Raw genomic sequence first — 17886 nt, 5'->3', positions numbered from 1 at the left:
TGCCAAAGTCTACAGACCACACACAGTCTGAAAGAAAATGGAGTCTTGAGGACATTTCTGCAGAAATATTAAGGGAACTTGAAAACATGGGCGACAGAAATCAGTAGGTCATAGGACTTGCCAAAAAGTGTGAGTGGATAAGTGGATACTTGTGTTTGTGATCATCTGTAGTTAACAGGATCACAGATACACTTCTCTCCTTAACAGTTTTATTTATATAAGACCTACATTATTCTAGAAACACTGGCATCAGTTAACACCTGTGAGAAGTAACTGTATCACTGCAGAAGGGGTTACAACACAGTGGTTTTCTGAGTAGAGAGAAGGCTGAAGTGACACCTTGACAATGGTCTTTGAGTACCTAAGAGGCCATTCTTTGAGTACAAAGGATGGCTAGACAAAAATAATGTAAGTCACTGAACTGCTGACACCAGGAAAAACTCAGGGTAATAATGCACAAGGCTGGATTCCTTGTTAAAGCTGTGGAATCTCCAACAGTGCAGGTTTGAAATGGCATCTTGGAAAAACATCACGAAAAAAAAGTCCCATATAACTGACCCCCTCTAGGAATTGAGGCAAAGAAGGTGAACTTGAGATCTGGTCCAATCTATCTGATCTTTTTACTACAATTTTATGGCTGTAGCAAATGTTAGCATAAACTGCTTATTTATTTTGATTGTACAAGAAGCACACTTCAAGGGAGATGTTATAATGGCAAACGATCTACAGCAATCCTCAGAAACGGGCTTAACAATGTTATAAATTACTTTAAATTACCAGTTCAGCAGAACACTAAAGCACAGTTCTTGGGTCTTAAAGACTTTAAGTCTAAGGACACAAACCACTCAAATCAGGGCTTGAAGCCGTGAGGAAATACAAAACCAGCCCAATGACACTTTTAACAATAGAATAACCCCAGACTTAACAAAACTTAAGAGAGGGGTGTGCTGCAGGACAGGGCAAACTCTTATACATCCCACATAAAGCAAGACATCGCTAATCTCTTCTTCAGAAAAAAAAAAAACCCGAATTAAATAGCCATACCTCAATGTACATTTCATTCGTGGAGAGAGACTGATGTGAATTTGCTATACCATTACTAAGATTTAGTGATCCCATTTGTCACAGTGATAACTGCATACAGATTGCCTGTCTTTAACTAAAGAAAGCTCCCTTCCTCCAAGGCTTATAGCTGCCTGCAGATGCCTAAATGAAGCCTTTCTGTTGACACCCATGGGCTCCCCGGGGTGCTTATGTCAGTTCCTGGTGCTATCCCTTTTCATCTTAATGTACACCTGTCAGCCTGCTTGGAATTTCTATTCAGTATCACCTTCCCCTGAAGGCTCCTTCAGCCTGAATAAACTTGGGTTTACTCACAAGTGAAATAAGCTGTGCCCACCGACTTGATGGCTCTGCCTTGAAAAGCCTGAAGGAGCCAAATGCCGAGTGGTTTGAAACCCAATCTTTTCCAAGTTGTACACTTCGCAGCTGGACAACACAAAATCTATTTAATTGTTCTTGCTAGGACCAGACGATCCTCAGAAAGGGCCCTTCTGAGCGTACAGCCTATGAAACCGCCAGATCTAAGATTTTCTACAACATTTCCCATAATTTAAAGACATACGGGATCGTTTAAAGCTTTTGGCTTTGGATGTGACTGATCTCTCACAAAGTCTACCACCGTATGCCGAGCACAAGTTGATCCGCGCGGGCAAATGACCCCCGCGAAGAGCATCCTTGTGTGCAGTGCCCTGCCTGCCCGGAGCTCGGCCCCTAGCGCCGTCGGGCTGCCCGGTGCTTCTGGGGCGCTCCCCGAGCTGAGCGCTTCCCGCGAGAGGCGCGCCCGCGGCAGCGGCTCTTTGACACGGAGAAAGCAAAAAAAAAGCAGCAGCGAAGAGACAGGACCATGCCCGGGCACCGACAGGAGCCCTCTGTGAGCCCGCGGGGAGGAGAGGAACGACCCATACCCGAGCCCCTAGCCCGGGCCCCGCCGCCGCCCCTGTGCCCGCCGTCCCGCCGCTCACCGATAGTAGAAACGACGGTGCCCACGAAGTAGAAAGCGCCGGTGAAATCCCATCGGGGTCGGATGTCATCGACACGGATGCCGGCCACGCTCGCCTCCTCGTATTCCCGGAGGAAGTGCCGGAGCTCGGCACGGCTGAGGTTGTGGCGCCGGGTGAAGTTCTCCAGGCGTTCCTCCCAGCGCTCCTTAGCCTCCCGCTCCGTGGGCAGCTCGATGGCCGAGAAGACGGCGGCGCCGCACAGCATGTACAGCACGATCAGCACCGCCAGCAGGAGGAACCGCGCGTTGTCCGCGTTGAGGCGACCCGCGCTGGAGCAGCAGCAGGCGCCGCGACACGCCATCCTCCGCCCGCGGGACCGGGCTGCCGCGCCGCCACGCTACGTCGGGGCCCTGCTGCCGCCGCCGGGCATCACGGCGCCGCCCGCCAGCCGTACGCGGGGCCGCGGGGCTCAGGGCGCCGCGGAGCCCGGCGGCGGCGAGCGGCGCTCCCGGGAACCGGCCGGCACCTGCCCGGGGGCAGGGCGCGGCCCCGGCACGGCCCCGCGGCGGACGCGCTTCGGGCTGCCGAGCATCCTGTGGGCGAGGGAACCCGCTCGGCCCGTCCCGTCTGGCAGAGCCCCTCAGCCCCTGCGCCCGCCGCGCGGGGCTCCCGTCCTCGCCAGTTTCATATCCCCTTCCTGCCCCCGCCCCGAGCACGTCGGAGCGGGGCGCAGGGACAGGCACCGCCAGGCGCCTCCTGCCTGCCGGGGGGGGCGAGGCGGGACCGGCGGACGCTCGCCCCCGCCCTCCCCCTTTGCCGCGGGCTCCGCCGCCCGGTCCGCCGGGCTGTCCGCACCATGGCCTCGGGGAGCCGCGGGCCGGGCCGGGCAGGCCGCGCCCCCGGGGGCAGCTCCCCTCAGCAGAGGCGCGGCGGCCGCCCCCGAAGCGCAGCGCTGGCCGCGGGCAGGGCGGGCTGGCAGAGGGCGGCTGCCCCGCGGCCTCCAGCCCTCAGAGGGGCGGGGGCCGTCCCCCTTCCCGCCCTCAGGTACCCGCCCCGGGCTGTGGGGCCGAGGAGCGCCCGAGGCAACGGGGCCTCTTAGAGAGATCGGGCATGAAACCCCTCAGTCGATGATACGCCTCCCCATCAAAGCCATAAAAATGAGCGCCCTTTGCCAAAAGAGGGCACCTCCTTCTCCACAGGTCTGGTTACCCACCGCCTTCCCGACAAGATGTTACATCTCTTTCCTCAAACGCATGGTAGTAGAAGGGAAATTGTGTAGGGGAGACAGAAGGAGCCTCTCCAGCTGCAATGTGGTTTTCAAATGCGTTATTTGCAGGTTCAAAGAGCAGAGCTCTTGATCCAAATCTTCTGGAAATATCAATCTCACTATAAGAAGGAAAAGCTAAACTCAGCAACATCTGGTAGCTGCTACAGTGCTGAATTCTATGGAATTCAATTATGAAATATTTGGGAGCTGGAATTCAGGCGTGCTAAACATAATAGTATACAAGCACATTCTTTCCAGGGAAGGACAACCTACATACATAGTTTTTTAGAAAGCAAGTTAACGAACTATAACATCCACTTCCCTTCCCCCCTCCCCCCCCCCCCCCAATTTTCTAGTACTTGTGTTGCAGTCAAAATGCAATGGGAATGAACACTAAGATCTTAGAAGTCTCCCTTAATGGCAGAAAACTGTACACTCCGTGTAAGAGCCAATGATTGTCTCATTCTGAGGTCTGAGCACCAAGGGTGCACCATGGCAGTTTCAATGCCAGCGTCTCAGAAAGGATCACCACCTGTGTGGCAACAACTGCTAGGACAGTAGGCCCAGGGAAAAATAAGTCATTTTCTTATGTTGCACAGTAAACCAGCAGCCAGGGAAGAATGGAAGTCATGTTTAATCTTCTCCTATTTGTTGTTATTCATAGGTGATACATCATGCTGCAGGTTTTTATTCCCTCTTAATTAGTCTTTAGCATAGACTTTAGCATGGAAATTAAAATCAGCAGCAATACTGGAAGACATTAAATAGCCAAAAACAGAAAGATGAGATGCCAGCCAAACTAACCAGACTGTGCCAAGTGCTAAAGGTAACCACATGCTTCCATAAAAACATGCTGGTGTATCTTTAAAATTATTGGCAGTTCCTGTTAGAGGAAAAAAAAAACCCCAACCCCCAACCTATACTTCCCTGCTTTGTCAGTCTTCATCAGTCAGAAGGAAGACAGAACTCAGTCAATGCACTCTCAACCAGCAAAGGCAGCAGAATTGAGTGAGCATCCTCTGTCCACACCAATGGCTCCATCCATCAAACCTGTTCAAGGGTGACTTGGATTAGCACAGTGGGAAAAAGAGCCCTTAGCTGCTTGCAACCATGACATCAATGTGATCGCCCAAAGAAATATGAACAACAATAAAAACATTCAAAGGAATATCCAAGGCAAATTATTCAAGGTTATTGAGTTCCTCCTTATTTACATATGATTTTGTTAGCATGGAATAGTCATTTTTGTGTTTGTCTTGGGCACAGAGGTAGCTATTGATTAATTAATAATCAATATTAATTAAAATTAATACCTGCATTAATGCAGGTAAGATCATCTGGCACAGTTTTTAAAGACACATGTACTACTGTCATTGATCATCAAAAATTGCAAATTCCCTTAATTTGTCAACTTTGATCTTGGCCAGGGATTTAATAATCTCTTCAGAAGGTGGCTTTTTAAGGATGTGGTCCCTGTTAAAGGATAGAACAAGAGCAACTTGATATTGACTGGAATATTGAAAAAGAAAATGAAAATACAGCTTATTCTAAAGAATACTTCCTTGTAAAACAGGTCACCGTTCCCGTTGCTCTTGGGTAGATAGCTGGAAAAACTGGAGTATATGGAGAGCACAAAGAGTAATCAGTCAGCCATCCATAACATTTAAGCAAGGTGGAATAAAGAAATGCAGGTTCACTGGCATAAGGGAAAAAAAAAAAAAAAAAAAAAAAAGTAATGTTTAGTTTCAGGTAAAAAAAAAGTGGTTAAACGTGCTGCTGACATTTAAATTAACCCCAAATCAAAGTGAACATCTTGTGAGCCTGAGCTCTGAGCACAATGCCATTACCCTCAGTACAGTCACTTGTTCCTCACTATCAGAAAACATGCTGTTTTCCCTGCCTCTCAGCACACAGCTCCCTAGTGTCTGTGTGTGCAGGCATTTAGTGACAACAGATTGGTGGCAGTGAGGCTTAGCACAATTGTAAAATAATAGGAAAGAAAAATCAATACATTTACCATTTCTGTTGATAATATTGACTAACAACCCTGTAATTAAGAAAGCTAACAGTACTATCACTGAATACCCCAATAATGATTACTAGTAAGTGTCTGGTCAGAGTAGAATTATTATTAATGCATCATCAAATTACTTGGAAGACTCATGCAGAGGTTTAGTTACTCTCATTGACAGTGTCAGTACTTTCTAATTAAAGGTCTCCTTTGGAAGTGGTGAGCTGGTACACTTAACCAAAACTCACTGCTTTCCTTTGGTGAAGCTATGGAATGGCAGCAATGTACTCCTGAGCCAATTTTATGCATAATGAAATATTCTGACAGAGAAGCAAATAAACCAGCCCTCCATTACCTTTGATAGTGAACAAAAATTTCTCAGAAACATAATTGAGGAAGATAATTTCCTTGACACTAACAAACTAATTTGAAAAAAAAAAAATACAAAACTTCATGAAGATGTGAAACTGGGCATCTAGAGTAGGCTAAACTTTTCAACATCCCTATTGCTTTGCTAGGAGTTTCAAAGAGATTGCAGCTTTGAGAGAATCCTTCTGAATGTGAAGTAGGGAATCATAGAAGTATTTACTGTCTCCAGTTCTGGGTCCCTCAGTTTAGGAAGGATGTTGAGACGCTTGAGTGCACGCAGAGGGCAACAAGGCTGGTGAGGGGCTTGGCACGCAAGCCCTGTCAGGAACAGCTAAAGGAGCTGGGGTTGTTTAGCCTGGAGAAAAGGAGACTCAGAGGTGATCTTGTCACTCTCTACAACTTCCTGAAAAGTGGTTGTAGTCAGGTGGGGGGTTGGTCTGTTTCTCCAGTCAGCAACTGACAGAGTGAGAGGACACAAGCTTAACGAGTCTTAAGCTGTGCCAAGGGAAATATAAGTTGGATGTTAGGAGAAAGTTTTTTACAGAAAGAGTGATAACGTACTGGAATGGTCTGCCCAGGGAGGTGGTGGAGTCACCAACACTGGATGCATTTTAAAAAAAACTGGATGTGGCACTCGGTGCCATGGTTTAGTTGAGGTGTTAGGGCATGGGTTGGACTCAATGATCTTGAAGGTCTCTTCCAACCTAGTGATTCTGTGATTTAAGATAATTTAGTCCAAATATTACCAAGTCTACCCATATCACTAAGTGTTACATCCACACATCTTTTAATACATCCACCACATCCCTGGGCAGTCTGTTCCAATGCCTGTCAACCCTCAGCAAAGAATTTTTCCCTAATATCCAATCTAAACCTTCCCTGGTGAAACTTAAAGCTCCTCTTGTCCCCTCACTTGTTACCTGGGAGAAGAGGCTGATTCCCACCTGGCTACAATCTCCTTGCTGGTAATTGTAGAGAGCAGTAAGATCTCTATTGAGACTCCTTTTCTCCATACTAAACATTCCTAGCTCTTCCAGTTACTCCTCAGACAACTTGTGCTCCAGACCCTCCACCAGCTCCATCCACTGCCCTACTCAGGACATGTTCCAGCCCCTCAATGTCTTTCTTGTCGTGAGGGGCCCAAAGCTGGACACAGCACTCAAGGTGTGGCTTCACAAGTGCTGAGTATGGGGGAACAATCACTGCCCTGGTCCTGCTGGCCACACTATTTTTGATACAAGTAATGTGTTCCATTAATAGAATGCCACTGATTTTACAGAACACCTGGTAGTAGACTTGCAAGATACAAGTCCGAACCCAATCTGAAATGTACACATTTAGAAGACAGAACAAAGGATATATTAACAAGATTGCCTTTATTTTTATTTGAATTTTACATATAACAACTTTTATTCCAATTACTGGAATAACTGGAAGAAGTTACTGGAAGAACTGACAGTCTCACAGAACAGTAATTTTTAAATTAATTACAACTAAAAATGCAGAGAGACTCTCTGAGAACAGTTCTCATCTTGAAAACCATATTAGGAACCACAGTAAAGAAAAAGCATATAAAAAGGTATTCAAAAAAGCAGGTGCACTTGTAATAATATGGTTATAGATTCTCCGAGAATCTCTCCCTTATTAACATTTTAATGTTTCAACTACAAATTAGCCAATATAGCAGACATTACAGCTTACAGAACAGAAACAAGGAGTTTTTGCAAGTAGCATGGCAGGCTCAGTGTCAGCAAGTGGAACATCACAGAGTACTGGAAATATTTATGATGGAACCCACATATTTCCATGTGTATCAGGGGCATCAGTATGAGGAATATTCCAAATCCACGGCTGATCTGTAAATCAAAACAAAAACATACTCATGACAAATTAATTTATCAAATGCAAAATTTGGTTCTCTTCCTCTTTTTCCTTTGGAAGAAGCACAAAGTCAAAATTCCCACTGATTTTCAGATAATATTATGTACAATTTCAGTTTAGTGGAAATTTTTGTTCAATTTTTTTTTAACTGTAAGATACAGAGTTTTCAAAAGGCTTTGCTTTCCCCCCAGATATTTTAAATATAGTTATAACCCAACATGCTCACCAGCTGTATAAGAATTGCATTTCAGACAATACACAAGTACAGTAATGCAGCCAAATTTGGTTTGTCTAGTGCCAGCAAGTTTTGTGCTGCATCTCTCTTAACTCAATGGAATTATAAATAAGCACTGTAACATATTAATATTTTCCACAGAGACAGTAAGAATTCAGTACTTAAGAAAGACACCTCAGTTCTTCAAATGTTACACCTTCAGATGAGCAACAGGTTTGCACCACAGCTCCCTCCCACTTCTCAGAATACAGAAGCTCTTTCCAATCTTGGGGAAGAGGAAAGGCAACACACCAGGAGTTAGCTGCTAGCGCTGCAACCTGCTCTGTGCTCTTCCTCCTACCTACATGTGGCAGAAATGAATCTGTTCTATGAATCCAAGGTATTATTCTACTTCTTGCAGGCTACTCCTACTGAAAAGGTGAAAATTCCTTTAACCGTTTTTTCAATGAGTTTTCTCAATTAAGAAATTGATATAAATCTAGCCTGCTTCTTTCTCCATGTAGAAAATGAGCCCTGAAGGAATACAGTGACATTGATCTGTAATATATATATAGATTAAACTAAATTGTACCAAGGATGACAGGAATAGCTACTGATTGAGGTTACTTTTATCCAATATTAAATTTACAGGATCCAATGACAACTCTGACAATACAGGAAGTGAGAACAACTGTAGCAAGGAGAGTAAGAAAGAAAATGAAAGGTTATATAAATTACACAACAGCACACTGTGACAAGTACCACAGCAATTAAACGTGGGGCAGAGGGACCGTTGCTGCTAAGTACTCATTACTCGCTTCTAGCGTGTCCTTAATTCTCATACTGCAGTTCTGTACATTGCAGTAAAACATATCCCAGCTATGCAAATGTTCTAAGATGTGTCTGTTTACAGAAGGAAGAGAGCAGTTGGGTAGTTGGCTCATTTTTTGTTAGAGTGGACAGCTGATTTCAAAGCATATAAAAAATAAAAGGCATCAGAAACCAGAAGAAACGGCAGCACTTAACTTTCTGGCTCAACTGCAAGATATCTAGAGTTTAAGTCATCTCTTAAAAAGAAAAAAAAAGTAGCACCATTATTTCCCTAAGTTTGTTTTATCAGTCCCCTGCTGGAGACCCATGTGTACTTTTTGTATTTTAGGTGAATTCCTTACCAGATAGTAAGCATTAACAGTTAAAAAAAATGGGTACAGAATAAAGCAAACGTTGGGAAAAGCACTGAGGATTTCAAAAATACATTCAGATTTGAACACTGACCTCTATCTGTGACATCAGAATAAATCCAATCCCACTCAAGCACTGGAATCTGTCACTCAAGACTACATTATGCAGCTTAGACCTATCCATCTTCCCTACTTCCCTACCATCTGGCAGTTACTCTGCTTAATTCAGCAAAACATGCGGGCAAAACTTAAGATGTACAGAAATAACTTCAGTCACCCCCTTAAAGCATGCTGAGAGGCCTCAATATCTAATTTAGTTCTTTCTAATTGTAGCTATCTAAATAAAATTTGCTCAAGGTAGCTATTATTGTACTTTGGACTATTGTATTTGAACTTTGTTCCATTAATGGGATACTGTTAATTTTATAGTACAGCTGACAGTATTACAGTAAGTCATGTGTAGAACTACTACTGATACAAATTATAATTCAGTTATTTATAAAATGTCAGGTTCAATTTAAAATTATTCATCACTTTTAACAGGATCTGTATCAGCAAGACAAAGACAACGACTGTGTACATGTACCATATGACGGTAGCTGCTTGTTGTTGCACATGAAAATGACTGCCAAGCTTCTCAAAGTTAATTCCTTTGATCTTCTCAGGGGGGAGGAAACAAAAGCCCCATTAAATAATTTTTAAAGTGTCCTTTACATACTTACCTTCCACACATTTCAAGATCAGTGCTTCATTTCTGATATGCCAACTTTGTCTCAACTGCACCTCACTGGAGTTAGTGTTATCTGCCAGGCCAGTACCACAGCTTCACTCTCGCCTCATTTACAACCAGCAGAACTCTAGCAGTAGACTCAGCAATCAGTAAAATAAATAGGGCCATTCCAATCCTACTGCTACTTAAACACTACATGAAAGCTCAGGTGGAGCACTATTTCAGTTATATTCAGATTTTTGAACATTCTCTCACAACTGAATAGACTATTACATTTTACTTAAAGGTACAGAGGTTCTGGAGAACAAGACAAGTTCTTTTTGAGTAACACCTGAGTATCACTCAAAGAATCCATGCTGGCAGGCCAGCTCAAGCCTTCATGTTCTCATAAATATGACAGATGGCAGTACAGTCAAAACCAGGAACATGCAACTGAATAGTGAAGTATAAAACATAATGAAAGCACCTTTGTGATCCTCTTCCTATGGGTGTCTTTTGCACTGAGTGGAGATCTGGATGAGAGAATTCCTGGTTGACTCTAAACCCAGAGACTGGATTCTTACTTCTACTTAATTGAAAAAGGTAGCTTCAAAGCAGTAAATATTCACATATATAGAAAGGTTACAAATAACCAGACTTCTTCAAGTCATTCTACATATCCATAGCAAACTCACTCCCTGCTGCATGAATCTGGAAAGTTCTTCCTTAAATGTTTGCAAAAAGCGCACACTTCAGTCTCTCTTGTCTCCTCCCTCTGGATGAGCATGGCATTTGAAAAGGAACTAATCTTGTTCTTCTCAATGCAAAAATCATAAAGAGCTCAAGAAGGAGGAAAGGCAGATGGGGAATAGATGTGGGATCTGTATGAATATTCACAAAGTGACAATTTCTGAAGGCCAGGACAATGACCACTAGTTTGGGAAAAAAAAAAGCACAACCCAGAACTACAGTTTCAAACACTGGATTTACTTTGTTTCTCAAAGTGCTGAGGGGAAAAAAAAAAAAAAAAGATTTTGCACTTTTCTGAAACCTCCCCCAAATTGTTATAAAAACACCCTTGATATACTTGTGAATTAGAAGTTTCAAGTTCCCTCCACACAACAGATGATTTTCTCAGTCAGTAAACTGTGTAATATCTAAATCACAAATGAAGAGAGATTCCTCAACTACAGCAAGCAACTTGTATTGGTAAGAGAGATAATAGCAATATTGCAACCGAGATGTGATGACGGGAGCTCAATGAGAAGATACTGTTATACAACAAAAATGTTATACAACAACGTCACAGTACTCATTAAAAAGATTTGATAAGAAAATAAAAATCTGAGCACTATTAAAGACAAAAGAAATTTTATTTATAATGATATCTTGCTAAGGAAGACAGGCTATTGTGTGCATGATTCCCAAATACCAGACTAGATAATTTTCAGCTTCCCTTTCAAGGAACTCTCAAATCGTACTGCTGGTCTATAGGTTTTATTTATCTTTGTATCATTGATACATTGAGCTTTGTGATAGTCTTTTTTATTATGACAGACTGAATCTGCTGGTTAACTACAGTGGCCTTCAAGAGATCGATGTATCTATATGATTTATTTATCTAGATACTGAGTAGTACTGTCAGCTACTAGAATTATTTTTTTTTTTAATTCTTTAAATGCTTTGCCCTAAAGATGTGCTGCCCACAAATGGCCTTCTGCTGTTCAGCTAATGGAGATTATCAACTGCAATTGCTCAAAACAGCAATGTGAAAAGAGTTAATAATGTACATGTTGCATGCAACAGATGTTGTCTACTAAAAATTAATGAGGTCCTTTGTCACATCAGAATAGCAATGATCTTATTCTTTATTTTAAAACTGCCAGATGTAAAATATTCATGTTATTCTCTGCAGCCAGGAAACATGCAAGCAATGTATATAATGCATAATATAACTCCTTTGTGCTAGTAATTTAAAGCATTTGTGAAGAAATATTCTGAAGGAAAAATGCCCAGGTAAAAGTCCTCTGTGCAAACTTAAGTCTGATCTGTCAGGATGTCATACTGTTAATTTCCTCAGACTTCAACTACAAATCTTGCACTCTGCACAAGATGGCTCAAATCACATAAGTTCCAAAACTAGACTGGGCATCATACATCTGCCCTGAAAAAGAATACCCAAGCCAAACTGCATTTTAAAATTCTTGAATTGACCAACTGTTGAAGCAAAATACCGACCATCTGGTGAATTTGCCATCATATGAGAGTGCTCTCACCTAATAATCTGAAGCAGGTCTCCCTTAGCCAAGCATAAGCTTTGAGCTCAAAGAAGTATCATGTGGCAAATCAGACAATCAAGTGGTTCCTTCTCATCTTCAAGTCTTCAATCCGATCACAACATTACACAAAACTAAATAGTGACTCTGGAACTTGAGTTCCTTCTCATGCAAAATGTTCATTTCTTCACAATCATTATAAGCAGCTGGGAGAACAAGTGTACTCAAATGTTACACTTGGACTCTGGGAGGTACTCTGAGGCAGTGTCTGATGTCAAGCTGCATTATGAGAGCTTCAGTCTCAAAGTGCAGGTTTACCAGTAAATAATAATGCTTTTGGTTCTGCCAAGGAACGAAACTGAGATGAATGAAATCGGTTCCAACTCTGGCTTCCTCACTCTGGGCTATGATTTACAACGACAGTATAAACTTGTTGCTTGAAAATTTGAAAACTAAACTTCTAAACATACTCTGATTTATATTTATCATTGCTCTGAATGTTAAATAAGTGAAATATTTTCTGTTCAATGTATTAAAAATCACTAGAAACTGGACTAGCTTCTAGTTGTCATCTACTAAGAAGAAAGGCTATTTTCTTAGACTTTGTACTATATTAGGCACCATATTGAAGTTCTCTAAAAATTCAAACAGGACGTTCCTAGTCTAGTTCTTTCAAACCCTAGAAAGTATACAGGTTTCAAGCAGTTATGCAACACTAATTAGAAAAAAAAAGGTGGTTACTGAGAAATATTACTTTCCCGGAAGTCTTCTATCTTAATTTCTTTAAAAATATGTCAACTACTTGACAGAGAAAGTAGTTGAGCATTCTAGAACATAGAACAAGAAATAAAGGCGAGAGAAAGGTAGAGAGCACATACAGTGACATTTTCGCAGAACTTGTATGACCTCCTGAGGATACAGCAGGTCCCTGTGAGGGAGCTCAGAGTAACAAGGAATTCCTACAGCTCTGCTGGACAAAACACTGATCCCTAGGTTTAAGCACTGTGCCACTAGAACAAAGCAGGATAAATGAAAATTCTTTCAACTCTTTAGGTAACAGGTTAAACACAAATACCTCAGCCTACCAGAGCTGGAGGCAAATATATGCCATAAAGTCTTTCTTCCTTTTATCCAGCACAACACACTAGATGTAATAAATGAGATGCAGTGTTACTATAGTTTCCTGAACTCATTATAAATATTTACCAAATGTAATTTCACCATACTCCCAATTCCCACTCATTGAAAATCAGACAAAATAACAAGCACTGAATATCCAAAGTTACAAGAAGAAGATCAATTTGCTTTTCCATGTAAGTGTGGCAATGGAACATTGAACAGTGAGCAGGGCCCTTCACAAGGGAGAGCGAGCTGTTCTTGTGAGCAATGTTAAAGATCCTTATATGCATCCTTAACGAAATCGCAGCTGTCAGAGGTTGAAAACTTCAGCTAGAGAACTAATGAATTAAGTGGACTGTCAATTTCTGCACAATGCCTGAACTTGTATTAAAGATAATTTTCATCTCATTTCCCCACCATTTTTTCCAGCCTCCTCACCATTTTTCCAGCATGAGATTTGACAGCTTTAGCCCCCAGTTACCAAGGGTAAAATAGATTTTCCCACAGGAACATAATGAAATGCATCTTAATACATTTTTATAAGTTTTGGGAATTGTTCAGAAAAGAAATCTTCGATGAAGGGCAAAACAACTAAGGTAATTCATGTAATTAGCATGTACAAAGACTAATTTATAAATTAGACTAATATATAGCTTCACTCTAGATTGATCTCAACTGAGCTGGAACCTGTCTTATTTTCTTGCATACACATTTATGTTCTATATACTACTAATCAACTAATAATTTCTTTCTTTGATCTCAATATATATACACTTAAGAGAAAATTAAATGAGAAACAACTTGATTATTAGAACTCATTAACCCCACTATTTTATAGGGTTCTCTTCTAGAGGGTTTAAGAAGTTTCAGAGCATTTTTAACTAAGAGCTCAGAAAAACCTTTTATAAATTCCTGCTTATAACCCAGTCATAGCTCAAAGAACTGCTGATAGATATATTTTTAGTTCATCCCCTTTTCAATAGCACTTAAAAGTTCTGCAACAAGTACACCTGATTACATGATTTTAGATTATTACCTGATAATAAATCTAAAATCTGACAGAATAATAATGCAGAAAAATGTTTCACTTGCTGAAGTCTCCGTAACAAAGGGGCAAGCCAATTAAACATAAATCTCATCACTTATCTATAACTAGAAACTCACTAGGAAAAACACCAAATGAAGCCCAAAATAGTGCACTATACTACAATAATGTATTTTACAATACATACAAGCCATAGATTCACTATTCATTGAGCTAACTGATTATATAATCATTTTCTAGCTATTTTTAGGTCCAAACATACTTTTCTAAGCATTATAGTGTTTGTGGGTAGCTTGATTTTTTTTTTAATCATCCTATGTAGTAAAAATAAGCTACTTAAAATATTTCTGGTTTTATTTCTCTCACAGATTAAATCTTACAAACTCCCCACTGGAACTTCAGGTTCCTATACTACTACCAGCTCTGGTTTGAGACTCAGGTAAATTCTACTCTTCATCTGCTTCAGGGATATCAAATAACTCGGGCTGGCAGAAGTAGGTAGAGTTTACCTGTTCACGTATTGTACAATATGTCTCCGTGTAAGTCTGAAACACAGATGGAAACTAAATGAAAGTAATGGCAGAATTCTAAATATGCATCATATTATAACTTCCCTACTGGTGACATCTTAACACCAATGAGCCCTTCAGTGAGTGCAGGTAAGCCAATGACTGTGTTTCAGTGAGGGACAATCCATCTCTAGGAGAGAAAACCAATACAAATCCAGTAAGTTATCTATCTCAATGATCTCAACTTACACTCCTTAGAAATCTTTGGAAGAAAACCAGGAAGAAAATTTTTATGGCTTTTTCTCCAAGTGATCCTATTTTTCTGTTTTGAGTTTTAGAATGAAACCCACTGAATAATGAGGCAAAGCAGGCAAGGTAGGATAAGACCTTTTAATCTTTTTTCTCCCTGTTATATTGGTGCAAGAAAAGTAGGACAGAGGCCAAATTATTTTATTACTATTGAACTTAATGACTTTAAAAGGTTGTGGATCAACCTCATGAATTATTATGGCTAAGAAAAGTTACTTACATCATTTACTGCTAAGTTTATAATCGTACGTCCTGAGATCTATTTTATTACTTTTCAATATGCCTTTATTTCACGGTAACCATTTTCATGCTGAAGTCCTTTTCAATATGATAAAAAGCAATCAGTATGACAGAAAGCCTTTGTGACAGAATGACAAAGAATCTCTGCAATTAAATTATTTCCACAAATGAGGAAACCACTTCTCTTTCATTTTGTTACATTATATAATAATAGAATCCTCTAAGCATATCTGATCCATTATTAAAATTTGTACAAGTACAGGAAAAAACAGTATATTTTTTTAAATTTTGGAATCTTCCAAGTAGAACTTTATGACAAATGCATGGCCCTACTCCTGACCATCTCTTTACTATTCTGCCCACTACTCCTTCCTCCTGCCCCTAACAGGATTTTTCTGATTATATGAAAGCGTACTTTGTTTTCCCATGGTTAGAGAATCTGAGCTCATGGAAAATCCCCCAGAGCCTTTTCTCCTTCAATTATAAGGATCAGTCAATATGGTTTCTTTGGGGAAAGGATAATTACTTGCATTTTTGCTTCTCAAGATTTTATTAAAATAAATCTATTTATATCACACTCCAGAGAGTTTGGGAGTTGACAACTGTATTGTTAAGGACAGATTATTTTATGAGTCCATCCCTCAACATGGGAATTCTTTCAACATCTTTTCCACCAGGAGGCTGACAAACTGAAACAGAATATTCAGGAAAGATATATGAAACAGCATGGGCATCTGACTTCATTTCCACTGCCAAAGCCTAGACAACCTGAATTCTGTGCATATCACCAGAGAAAGTCAAACCGGTTCTCTAGAGAAGTAAGTTTTCCATGCAAAAAGTGAAAAAACTTATTTGGAAAAAAATCTTTACATTTAGTTAAAATATGCATAAAATTCACTGACAAAACAGGCTAAATGTTGGAATTAAACCAAGGACAATATCAACTATACAAGTACATTTATGCAAAAGGAAGACAGTATATGAAATATTTGAGAACACACATGGATTCTGTTAATCTTTGTTTTAAAATCTCCAAAATTTTAAGTATGACCTCTCAGAAAAGTCTTCCTAAACCCATCAGTTTGAGCACTGGTTAACAAGCAGACAGTGCATACATATCCCAGAGCACAACAGCCAGTTGATGTAGCTGTAGTATATTCCTACTCTGTCCTTAGCTCATAAGCCCAGCACAATCCCTGCCTCCACTCCCTGACATGACAGTAACAGTAGTCAGCCAGTGTGTTTTATACTGAATCAAACAGCAGAAGAGTTTGCATTATCATTTCTATATTGGACCAGTATTTTTCTCTGGGAAAACTGAAACCACTTAAGAGGTCTTTTAGGTAAGTAGTAAGCTCTTGGAGCAGAACAATCCATCCTTTCAGAAGCTACAGAACATGCATAATACTGAGGAGGTAAATGCCTGACAGTGTAGTTGTATTTAAGGTGTGGACTTGTATGACCATGGGTCTAATGGTGAGAAGCCAGGCTTGTTAGAAGCTGAAGAGATTCACCTGTGTAAGTGGGTCATGTGCCTCTTTGACAAAAAGCTGGCCAGAAATTCAAGTAAGGGCTTTAGTCTAGATGTAGTAGCAGAAGAAGATGGAGTTTTGAGCAACACATAGGAGCCAAGGGCTGCTGCTGCTGCTGCATTAGGAACCAACAGGAAAATACCTGTGAAATGCTGCAAAGCACTTAGGGCCTGTTCCTCTAAAAAACAACAGCCTAGCTGTCATGGCTTTACACCAATGCACGCTGCATGGATAGCAAAAAGGAGCTAGGAGCCACTGTACAGCTAGAAAGATTTAATCAGTATCATTGAGACTCGGTGGCCTGTATCACATGATACATCAATCAATAGCTACAAACTGTCCAGAAGGAAGGAAGATGGGAGGCTTTCCAACATATAGAAAAATGTGGATCAACTGCACAGAGTTGTGTTTGAAAAGCAGTGATGAGTGAAAGTGTACAGGTAAAAAAACAGAGCTCAAGCCAACAGAGGAAGCCTCATGGCTGGTGTTTACTATAGGTCACCTAATGTAGAATATGCTGGTGAAACCATCTTACTTCAACTACAGGAAGAAGCATCAAGCTCACAGTCTGATCCTACAGCAGAGCTTCAATCACCCTATGCCTTCACTTTTATTTACTATGTAAGACTCTACTATAAAGTCTATTGAACTTCTAAGTTTTTATATGTTCTTTCTCCCCATATCATTCATTAGTTCAAAGATTTATTGAAATATTTTAGTTTCCTTAAACGATCTGTGTTACTCCTAGTTCAAGCTCTGTTCTAGATGCTGTCTTTCTTAGATCAGGGCTTCTCAAAAAGGAAGTTAGTTACAATCTTTTGACATTAGCTTTAAGGACAAAAAGATAAAAATTTCCTCTTCCCAAATATTGCAGGTTGCACATCAATGTTATCCTCTATATTTTTATATTTTTCAGCCATCACCCCACAGCCACACTCACTTATCACTTTCCTGATTTGCATGTTCTAGAGACAATCTCAGAAGCTGAGACAGCTGAGATTTTGTATACCTCTTCAAGTATTATGAAATATAACCTATGAAACACAGAATGGAGCAAAACCACTTTTCCTTCTGATTTACAGCAATTCTTTCACATTTCCACTAGAGTATTTGTTTCACATTCCACTTCCAGAGGGCTGTTTTTAGCTCATGACTGCTCTCTTCCAAATATTCCCTTTTCAACACTCCCTCCCCTATTAGTTCTGCGAAAAAACATTTTGA

General features: G+C 40.8%; 2 protein-coding genes across 7 annotated transcripts in view; both read right to left on the bottom strand.

Annotated features, from left to right (window-relative positions):
- Positions 1 to 2517, bottom strand: part of KCNK13 (potassium two pore domain channel subfamily K member 13) — a 57704-nt gene extending 55187 nt beyond the window's left edge. For both annotated transcript variants that reach the window (XM_058829716.1, XM_058829715.1), the window contains exon 1: positions 2025 to 2517. In XM_058829716.1, the coding sequence (XP_058685699.1) occupies positions 2025 to 2364 (340 nt within the window). In that variant the 5' untranslated portion in view covers positions 2365 to 2517. The remainder of the gene's footprint in view (positions 1 to 2024) is intronic.
- A 4505-nt stretch (positions 2518 to 7022) lies between these two features.
- The window catches only part of TDP1 (tyrosyl-DNA phosphodiesterase 1), a 45759-nt gene continuing 34895 nt past the window's right edge, over positions 7023 to 17886 (bottom strand). For all 5 annotated transcript variants that reach the window (XM_058829429.1, XM_058829430.1, XM_058829427.1 and 2 more), the window contains exon 16: positions 7023 to 7506. In XM_058829429.1, coding sequence (XP_058685412.1) covers positions 7433 to 7506 — 74 coding nt within the window. In that variant the 3' untranslated portion in view covers positions 7023 to 7432. The remainder of the gene's footprint in view (positions 7507 to 17886) is intronic.

This window comes from Poecile atricapillus, chromosome 1, assembly GCF_030490865.1.
Source record: "Poecile atricapillus isolate bPoeAtr1 chromosome 1, bPoeAtr1.hap1, whole genome shotgun sequence".
Classification (NCBI taxonomy): Eukaryota; Metazoa; Chordata; class Aves; order Passeriformes; family Paridae; genus Poecile; species Poecile atricapillus.
This window is presented reverse-complemented; position numbering and strand designations above follow the sequence as displayed.